Raw genomic sequence first — 11,218 nt, 5'->3', positions numbered from 1 at the left:
TCACTTAGGTGACCAGCAGCTTCCCAGCAAAACCTCACCTGAAAATTAAACCTACCCTCTACTTACAAAATGAAACAAATCCTCACAAACAAATCAGTGGTACTCCTGCTTGCCAAGGAAGGGTCTCACTAACACCTTTAAAACAAAAACAGACAATGGAGGCTCCAGAGAAAAAAATCTGCTTTGACCATATTATAGGAAATACTACATCCCAAATTTAGAACCAAGAAAAAAAAATAATAATTCATGCTTTGGTCAGTTTCAAATTTTATTTCCAACTACTGCAGTAACAAAATACCAGTGGTAGTTCTGCATGGGAAGTGGCAACCTTTTAAATAAACAAGGCCACAAATTAGTATTCTGACAGCACTTGGATCTATGGAGATTTTGATAGGGGAGGATTATTACCATAAGTACTATAATATAAACTTATGTTTCCTCCATATTTAGTAACAAAAATATTCATTTTACCTCAATAATTCATCATGTACACATTTCTACTCCTTGTAAGCATGATCCTTGCAGGCTGTACTGTGTGAGAGTGTAAGATTGGGAAGTTCCCCTCAATCACAGGTTTTTCTATAGTATACAGAAACAGCACTCACTTTAGCAGTCATGGACAGTATCACTAAATTTTTAGTTGAAAAATAAAAGAATGAGTTCTCCTATTATATCCCTTTCTGGGAGTAAAAAGACACACACCATTACAAACATAAAATGAGTCAAACTTCTATTTTATTGACAGGAGTCCAAAATGAATACAAAAAAACGCCTCCTTTGCATGTTATATTTTACCTTAAAAGGCTTCTGACAGAGTCAGGTAGATTAAAAGCTAACAATGTCTTTCAGCTTTTATAGTGACCTTTTTAAAAAGGTTTAGTAACACAATCACCAACATCAGAGAACGTATGGTCCCACAATCATTTTTAGATCTATAGCTTATAAAAAGAATTAGATCTTGCATTGATCTGCTAAAATAGAGGCTTAAAAATGTTTTAAGCCATTAAAAGCCATTTTTATAATCTTTCTGGTAACTCTGGGCAATTAAGAAAAGGAAAATCCCAAAATGTAGCCCTCTAGATTATGTGGAATGTGGCAGAATGCCAACTTATGACCAAGACAGGCAAAAATAAAATGTTTAAAGCTATGAATGGAGCTGTTATAAATAGTCTTATATCACTGCAACATGTCAGTAAATGAATAATAGAGCTTATTAAGACATTAAAACTTGAGCAGATGTTACTTAAAACATTTGTGGTGTTTATCACACATACTTTAATGTTAAAACTAAAGCTAAACAAAGAAAGGTCACTCATTTATAGATTGTTTTTCATGTACCTTTACTTTTACTGGGACCACAGATGATCAGATAATACATAGCCCACACTTCTGGACAGTTATAACAAAGGGTTTATTATCATTTGCAGATGAAATAAATGCACCATCCCATACCTGAAAGCTTTCACAAACCTTAAGCATCTTTCAGACTGTACCAAGGCACCACCACTGCCTCGGTAACACACCCATTTCTAGGAACACTTCCCTCAACATCAGTTCTGCACTGCTTTTGGTTTATTATACACTTCCAAAACAGCAAAAATTTGCAAATATGTGCAAATATTGTGGTCCCTGCTTAGTCATCATCTTCCTCCTCTTCTTCCTCTTCCTCAAAGCTGTCTTCAAAGCCCTCACTGTCCTCCTGGTCTTCATCCCCCTCTATTGCTGTATCCCACTGTGGGTGATTTTCTGGCACAGGCTTAGCCTCATGAACTTCCAACTAGAAAAAAGAATTAAATGCAGACATTAGAAATCTGAGGAGGAATAATGGAAGAAATATCTGGTACAGAAAAGGTTTTCTTTGACAGCAGCACTTGAAAAGATTACATCTTTTAACTCTAAATTTAACATATTTAAGAACACTCATCCACAAAATAAAAACATGAATCTAGTAACATGTTAGTATAGTTAAGTTTCTAGTGTAGTTTAATAGTATGATTTTACAGGCGCTATATACTATTTATTCTGCAGCATGAAAGATGAATAATTCTGACTCTTGAGCAGGAACACTGTTCTTAATAAGTCTTCTGTGGATGGAAAAAAAGTTCAAGTGTGACTTCCAAAGAGGTATTTGCAGCCTCCAGACTACTCATGAAGTTAACATCCTATAGCCAATGGAAAGAAATACAGCGCCCTCATGGGGAAAAAAAGCCATGCCTTTGCTGGCTCCTTTCAGTTGAGTCCCAGTACACAGCGCAACACTTCTTCAGCACAATCTCTCTAACACAATAGCATGCCTTTTATAAAAAGCTTAAGAGACTTCCCTGATGGTTAAGGGTCTGCCTACAATGTGGGAGACCCAGGTTCGATCCCTGGGTCGGGAAGATCCCCTGGAGAAGGAAATGGCAACCCACTCCAGTACTCCTGCCTGGAAAATCCCATGGACACAGTCCACAGGGTCGAAAAGAAATGGACATGACTAAGCAACTTCACTCCTTTTACTTTCACAAGTGAAATGGTAACATCGATGAGAATGTGCTTCAAATGATACTCACACAAGTGTATACTCTAAAATGAAATACATGTGTCTTTCTAAAGAAAACAGAAACCATCTGGTGAGGCCCTATAAAGGTATGGCATACTTTCAGTGCAGTTCAGTTCAGTTGCTCAGTCGTGTCCAACTCTTTGCAACCTATCACACTGGTAAGTTATACTCAAGGTTCTAAATCATCATACTCCTTTAACACAAGTTTATTATTGAGAGCAGTCCATCAAGTGTATTATGTTAAAGTATGAGAGGATCTCTTTCCCTGTTATTCTACATTTCAAAACTAGAACTGCTTCCTTAAGATGTAATACACTTATTCAAATAGATAACCTTATTTTTTTAAGTTCCCTTTATTACTTCAAAAATGTATAAAAAAATTTTTTGTGTGGTTTGATTCACTCTTTTTCTCTGTGTATCTCTCTTCTTCCTTCCTTCTCAGGTATTTGAAAATTTGTCAAAGAGGAGGAAGTGGTAACTTTTATTTCCCACCCAAGTATAATAATGCAAATCCATACCCACCATAAATTTAAAAAAAAATTCATTTTCAAAGAAACGTTATTATTAGAATATAGCTGATTGACACGGTGTATAGCAAAAAGAATCAGTTATACATATACGTAAATCCACTTTTTTTTTTAAAGATTATTTTCCCATATGGGCATTACAGAGTATTGAGTAGAGTTCCCTATGCTATACAGCATGTTCTTATTAGCTATCTGTTTTATATATATAGTACTATGCATATGATCAATCCCAATCTCCCAATTTATCCCTGCCCCCTCACTTTTATCACCCCAGTAACCATAAGTTTGTTTTCTACATCTGTGACTCTATTTCTGTTTTGTAAATAAGTTCATTTGTAGTTTTTTTTTTTTTTAGTGTGCATATATAAACAATGTCATATGATATTTGTTCTTCTGTGTCTGACTTACTTCACTCAGTATGACAATTTCTAGGGAACACCATATTTACAGAATAGTCATTATTCTTACCTTCAGTGGTTTAATCTGATCCAAACCCATATAGGAGTCTGATCTCAGGAACACTGTATATTGATAATTTCCAGGCTTGCCTGGTGCAGGAAACTTCAGTTCTACCTAGAAGATAAATCAGAACTTAAAATCTGTATTTTAAAGAGTGGAAGAAACAATAAGTCCCTCCTGACATATTTAGACCAGAGAGTATTTAATAGCCAATGCTTACTCAGATGACAGAAGAGGTCCTAAAACATGTTACAAAAGTTCTAATGACAATAAATGTATTTACATATATGACATTTGTGTCATATATATACTATGTAAAAAGGAAATAAAAATAGGCAGAATTGATGGGGTTAATTTCTATCTCCAGAATTCAAGAAAACATATTTAAAGCAACCAAGTTCTATCTTGATAACTTGAAGAAATGAAGCTGTGTATAAAAGTAAAATAAATGAAATGTTGAACTAAAACAGACTTCACCAAACAGGAATAGTTCTTGCCAAATTTTCTTATTTCTAGAACAAATGTTGAGAGAACAGAAAATACATTCATCACACACATATATATATGTGTCTCTGCCCTCAATCACAGGCACAGAGCTTCTCAAATCCCTGTAATTCCGAAGTGACAAGAGCACATAAGGAGCATCTTCTGTTGTAAAATTTGGTCTTTGGGTCTGGTTCCTGACACTGAACTAACAAATCCCTTGGAATTTCCTGGATGGTAAGAATGAGTTCTCTTCTAATGAGGCAATTCTTGGTCTCCTAGATGAGGACCAGTCACCAGAAAGCCCAAGCCATGAGTAGAAGCCTGGAACTTTTAGTCCTACCCGCTATTCTCCAGAGAGGCTGAAAACTGAGTTAATGATCAATTATGCCTATGTGATAAAGCCTCCATAAAAATACCAAAATAAGGGGTTCAGGGAGCTTTCAAACTGGTGAACATGCAGAAGTGCTGGGAGAGCGGATTGCTCAGAAAGAGCATGGAAGATCGACATCCCTTCCCATATACCTTGCCCTATATATCTCTTTCATCCGGATATTCATCTACTTCATCATACTATTTTCATAACAAATTGGTAAATATGTTACCCTGAGTTTTTGAGTCATTCTGGCAAATTACTGAACCCAAGGAAGGGATCGTGGAAACCATGATTTACAGCCAGTTGATCAGAAGTACAGATGACAACCTGGGACTTCCAACTGGCATCTAAAGATGGACAGCGGGGCAACAGCAGTCCTCTGGGACTGAACCTTAATCTGAGCTGTCTGGGGAAATAGTGTCAGCACTGAGTTAAACCACAGGACACTCAGCTGGTGTCACAGAGAAAAAGAAAGAGGTCAAAACCATGGATGAATGGTCTATGGGGGCACGATAATATGCCTGCAACATTTTTCTATATCTCACAAACTGAGAGGCAATGAACATACTACACTTGACCATTCTTTCTCCCTATGGAGAAATAAACATTTAACAATATCTATCAAAATTACAATGTACAGAGCCTCTAATTCATTAATTCTACCTCTACGAATTTATCCTATAGATGTGTTTGAATGATATGAGGTTATTCATTGCAGCAAAAGACAAGAAACACCTTGTAAGTCCACTAAAGAGCTGAGCACTGAATAAATAAACTTCCACACAAAAGAATATCAGGCAGCTGTAAAAACAAACAATGAAGCTTTTTTCTGTATTAATATGGTACAAATTCCAAGTTTTATCACTGAGAAAAAGGTAAGGTGCAGAACATGATGTATGCTACTTTTTGTGCAAAACTGGGAAGAATATACCTATGTATACGCTTGTACTTTACTACAATATCACATGAAAAATACATAAAAATTTGGTAATATCGATGGTTTCCAGGAAGTGGAATGGGTGACTGAGAGACAGGAATACAAGATACATTTCAGTGTGTGCACTTCGGTATATCTTCTGAAACACCAACTAGGCAAATGAATTATCCATTCAAAAATGGGTAAAATTTAAATTTTAAAAAATGTTAAAATTACTCTGAGAAAGAGATACCCATAAGTTGGCACTATCGCTAAGTGTCAAACAACAATAAACTACTTTAAACATTTACTACTTGGTTACAAAGGTAGGAAAAAACTTTTGGGATTTAAAAAATCATCATTATAGAACTCTCTTGAAATTCAAAAGCTTTGCTCTTGTCCACCAAGTCCAGGTAGACAGAACCTTCTTTCTCAAATAGTAACGTAAAAAAATCAAGAAGAAAAACAAGGAAATCCAAGGTCAAAATATGTTCATCACAATGTTATTTAAATGATGTCACTGACAGTGGACAATCCAATAAAATAAAAAATTCCACTTTAAAAAATGAACCACTAGTACTTACATTTGTTTTTAACACAAAAGCACTAATTCAATGAGGATACAAACCATAATTTCTGAGCACCAATCCAACGAGGATAAAACTCACAAGCATTTGTAAAACATAACTAAATTCTGGAGATATGGTAAGGCAAGTATTAGTGAAAACTAATAGCTGAGAACAAGGTTTTAAAAGACCACCAAGTTGTCTACCTCAATTTAATACTCTATAAATTTCCAATGAGCTCCCTCCAAAAGCTGTCAGAGAACAGTTATAAAATGTGTTTTCAATAAAATGCAATAAGCCATATATGATAAATGGATTTCTATACTGTTTTCTATATCTAAATAATGTTGTTGGATACTTACCTCTTCCGTATCTTTTAGTGTACACACATGATATGGCATAGATATTAATGTCTGTTCCTTCCTATCTGCGATATAAAGCCACCACCATTCTTGCTTTTCCTGCAAAGAAAAAAAGAGAAGAGTATAAATAGCCAGAAAGAATTACAGAAATACAGTTTTGCCTTATCTCATTTTAGGGGTATGGTTACTCCTTGGTACCTGAGGGGGACTGATTCCAGACAAGCTCCCGTTTCACCCCCACAATGCGGATACCAAAATCCATGAATGCTGGAATCTCTTACATAAATTGGTGCAGTACTTGCATATAACCTATGCACATACTCCTGTACACCTTATCTAGCCTCTAGATTAGATTACTTATAATATCTAATACAATGTAATTGCTATGCCAATACCCAGCAAATTCAAGTTTGCCTTTTTAGACTGTCTGGAATCCACCCCCAACATTTTCAATCCACAGGTGATCAAATCTATGGATGCAAAACCCACAGATGCAGAGAGTCAACTGTATTGCCCTTTAGCCACTGCTGTATCCCCAGCACAGACACCATGGTTGGTACAAAATAGATGTCAATAAACATTTACTGAATGAATAAATTGTTCTTAGAGCCACTCTCCAACAAAAGAATTTTGTATGTAATTTTGGGGTTTCAAATGGCCCCTTAAACCCTACTGATGAACCTCTGTATTTTAAAAACTCCTGATTAACCTTAAATGATAAAAGATATGCTAAAAAATAAAACAGTATAAGCTATCATGAATTCATCTAGCAAATAATTTTAGTAATCTTACCTAGTAATAAGCAAAAGGCAGAAAGCAGGAGTGGAAGGGACTTAAATGGTAACAATATCAGAAATCAATACATTAAAACATGTTACTTATAAGACAGCATCTCAGATTCTAAGAATCTATTTGTACCATTTACGGTATACCATTTCAATAAGCTCAGCATTTTCAGTTGTACTACATAAAAGATTAGGAGCATAAAAAAGGCTGAGTAAAGAAATTGTCACCAGAGTGCACAATGACAGCAGGAAACACTGACAGGAGACAAAAATCTAGGGAAAAAAAAAAAAATAGAAGACCAGTCTGGGAGCGCCAAACTTCAGTGTGGTCAGCAACCACCACTGCATCACAGCACAGATCAGTAACTTTTTATTCATTCATCCACTTTGCATCCACTGTTTAAGAATGGGATAGGGAAGATACCTTTCTAAAAATGACTTTAAAAAAGTTTTAGACCTAAAAGTAAAATAAATTGTATCCAATTAACCAAAGCAACACTAGAGTCTCAATTATCCAAGAAAAGTTTTTAAAAATAACTTTTTATTGAAAATAGTTTCATAGGAAAAATGTCCCTAAGCCAAAATCACTTGTGCTTTCTATTTTATTTCAATCTTAAGACATTAAAATAGTTTATTATCTTCCCAATAATGGTATACTAAGCTCAACTAAAAGCTTTTGTTTAAATGCCTTAAACTACAAGGCAATGTAACATTAATAAACAGGATAACAAATCATAAATGGATGACTAACTCAACTTCTGCTTAATCCAAGGGTTAGGACTACAACAAAAGGTATAGTTTGTATACACATGTCTTTCTACGTGTGTTTTGCACACACAAAATGGGCAGAAACACAACAGACTCAAAGTGGAGTACTGTTGTACTCACAGGAGATCGATTCCAGGATCACTCCACCTCCAGAATACCAAAATTCATGAACGCGCAAGTCTGTTACATAAAATGTCGTGGTATAGTTGGCCTGCCACATTTGCAGATGCAGAACCCACAGACTTAGAGGGCCAAAGAGTCTGCTATAACTACTCAACTCTGCTGTAACTGCTCAACTCTGCCATTGTATTACAGAAAGAATGAGTGTGGCTCTGTTCCAATAAAACTTCATTTACAATAATACTTCATTTATAAAACAAGCTGGGAGGCAGATTTGTCTGCAGGCAAGTAGTCTGCCAATGTCTATTTCAAAGTCATCCAGACCCAATTATTTCACTCCTTGAAACCTCACCCTTTTTCTCTGTTAAGTGATGAATGCTTACCTCAAGTTGTGTTGTGAAGATAAAGTGAAATAATACAAAAAAAAAAAAAAACCTGTTAAAATGCCTAGGACACAGAGTCCAATAAAATTACAGTTACATCAATATAACCACTCTGGAAAACAGTATGGAAGATCCTCAAAAAATTAAAACTACAACTACCATATGATTCAACAATTTTACTTCTAGCAATTTATCCCAAGGAAAAAAAGCAGACACTAATTTGAAAAGATATGTGCACATCAATTCATTCCATCATTATTTACAATATTCAAAATATGCAAGCAACTGAAGTGTCCACTGATGGATGAACAGACAAAGAAGGTACATATAAACAATGGAATATTACTCAAGCCATAAGAAATCAAAATCTTGACATCAGAAACAACATGGATGGACCTAGAGGATATCATGCTAAGTGAAGTCGGAGAAAGACAAAATACCACGATCCTGCTTATTTGTAGAATCTAAAAAATGAAACAAAATAAGATGAAAACAGGCTCATAGATACAGAGAACAAATATGCGAGAGGGGTGGAAGTGGCAGGAGAAATAATGAAGGAGATTTGGAAGTACAAACCTCCAGCTATATTAATAAATAAGTCATGGGATGTAATGTACAGCATAAGGAAGATGATCAATAATATTATAGTAACTCTGTATGGGAACAGTTACCAGACTTACTGTGGTGATCATCTCATAATGTGTGCAAATATCAAACTACTAGATGGTATACCTAAAACTAACACAATGTACGTCAACTATATTTCAATAACAATTTTAAAAGTAATGATTATTAATGAAATGAGGTAAACATTTCTATCTTTAAGCAGTCTGACATTTCATTTTCAGAATCATTACTAGAACATACATGTTCAAGAATGTGCATTTATTCTTTATCTCTATTTAGAGAATGCCTCCCACTGCCCCAAATCTATTTGATTAAAATCAGATTCATTTAAGAAAAATAAACATTAAGAAGCTAGTGATTGTCAACCTATGGCATTGAACCCAGATTCTCTTGATGCACATGGTTAAAGCAGAAAAGAGTCTCTACCATGAGTTATTTGCACTTTAAACAAAACTGGTTTTTTGTTGCGTGGGATTCCCAACCATTTTTGTTAAATATATGAGTTTTAATAACATTTAAGTCAATTATGAACATAAAACTTTGAGTACTATAAGTGGTTAGTGTGGTGGATAGGTAGGTAAATGAGAAGGTAAACAGGTAGGAAGTTAGGAAAATCCCAAATAAAGTCTATCTGATAAACAGCACTTTGAGATGTTTTACCATGCAGATAAAATTACAAGAAGGCACTTTCACTGCTAAAATGTTCTAAGGGAGTAAATGAATGCTTTGCCTATTAACTAAGCATGGTCTAAAATGAAGCTGTCTATTATAAGGGTACAAATTATGCAGCTTACAGCATCCCATGGTACTTTTAAAACCAATCAATGAATGAAATTTATTCGCTTGATTTCAGGAGCCTTGGTGTTGGCAGACTATACTGCAATGGGCGAAAAGCCCCTAACAGATGGGCTATAGCTCAGGACATGCCAGAAGATCAGCGTGCACAGTAAGATGGAATCCTGGGCTGACTGCTCTCCAAGTCAAAAAACAAAAGTCTGTGCAGAGCCACTCATTTATTAGGAGAGCCAAATTACTAGTAATAGGAACTTGCCTTCAGCAGCCCCCAGCAACTATAGATTGACATTCTAGAGCAGAAAGCATATTTATACATGAAATCACCCGCCAAACACAAGTGGTGAGCAGAAGGTTCTGTGGCAAAGCTGTGAAGCAGTCTGTGGAACTGCTTCCCTGAACTAAAAGGCAATAGTCCTTGACCTCTAGCCACGGAGAACTGTCTGCAAAAGCAATATGTCAAGATCTCAAATTGATCTCAAATTCATCTGAAAGACAAACAGCCTATCAAAGAGATCGAAAGCTCAACAGGCCACAACCACAAAGTAAACAAGCACAAGGGAACAAAGAACATCGAAATGATCAGCCTGGAGCTTGGGTATCAGCTCTTACTCAACTTAGTGGGTCCCTCAGGCCTGGGCTTGCCTTTTTCCCATGGATCAGGGCAATTATCAGAACAAGTCTAGTGTCTCCAGATGGCCAGTATAGGACCCCCAGAAAAAAATCCATGAGCAGAATTTAAGAACATTTTCATCCTATTCAAAACATGGCAGAAGTAAGAGACAAGTGTGAGACTCACAAAAGCCACACAAAGTCAGAGGCAAAATATGCATTTGTCTGATTAAGACTGCCTGAGCTGCAAATAAGAAATCATCAGTAAGTACAACCCTCAGAAATCCAGGCACAGGAGAGACAGAAGCCCAGGACAACAACAAGGTACTCAAAAAGTTGACAATTCTCCTTTTAAACAACTCATTTACTCAAAGTAATGCATACTGAAATATATGCTTCAAAAATGTGACATATCGAGAAAACACATTCAGCGCATCTGAGTCAGTACACGCTACAGAGAGGATAAGAGTCAATTCACGCTACAGAAAGGATCAAGAGCAACTAAGAAATATCTGACTAGAGGAAGGAAAACACTAGGCTGTGGATGAATAACTCACCTCAGGAAAGTAAAGACTATAGACAGGATGTGTTATCTTTGATTTGGTTTCCAGTAGTGCTCTCTCCTTTCGCTGAATACTTTGTTGTAATTCTTGCCACTCCTAGTAAAGTGAAAATTAGAAATAATGGAAATCAAGCATGTTTTTTTTTTTATCATTTTGAAGGGTGTCCATCTTCTTCCAGATGGCATTCCTGACAATGCTAAATACTAGAGTTCAGTCCCACAAATCACTTCCCTGCTCAAAACTTCCAATGCTTCTTTTCATAAATCAAATCTAACCTGTCTAGCATGAACTACACTGCCAATCATGACCTGACCTGAGCCTGTCTCTCCAGTCTCCT

The 11,218-nt window shown here is 35.9% G+C and overlaps 1 protein-coding gene across 1 annotated transcript in view; it reads right to left on the bottom strand.

Annotated features, from left to right (window-relative positions):
* Nucleotides 1–718: 718 nt before the first annotated feature.
* The window catches only part of SEC63 (SEC63 homolog, protein translocation regulator), a 66,321-nt gene continuing 55,821 nt past the window's right edge, over nt 719–11,218 (bottom strand). The window contains exons 18-21 of the mRNA XM_061427660.1: nt 10,876–10,977; nt 6,232–6,330; nt 3,538–3,642; nt 719–1,777 (exon numbers count right to left, since the gene is read on the bottom strand). Coding sequence (XP_061283644.1) covers nt 1,634–1,777; nt 3,538–3,642; nt 6,232–6,330; nt 10,876–10,977 — 450 coding nt within the window. The 3' untranslated portion in view covers nt 719–1,633. The remainder of the gene's footprint in view (nt 1,778–3,537; nt 3,643–6,231; nt 6,331–10,875; nt 10,978–11,218) is intronic.

The sequence above is a fragment of the Bos javanicus genome, chromosome 9 (genome assembly GCF_032452875.1).
Source record: "Bos javanicus breed banteng chromosome 9, ARS-OSU_banteng_1.0, whole genome shotgun sequence".
NCBI lineage: Eukaryota > Metazoa > Chordata > Mammalia > Artiodactyla > Bovidae > Bos > Bos javanicus.
The sequence above is the reverse complement of the archived record's forward strand: the minus strand, read 5'-3'. Positions and strand labels throughout refer to the sequence as shown.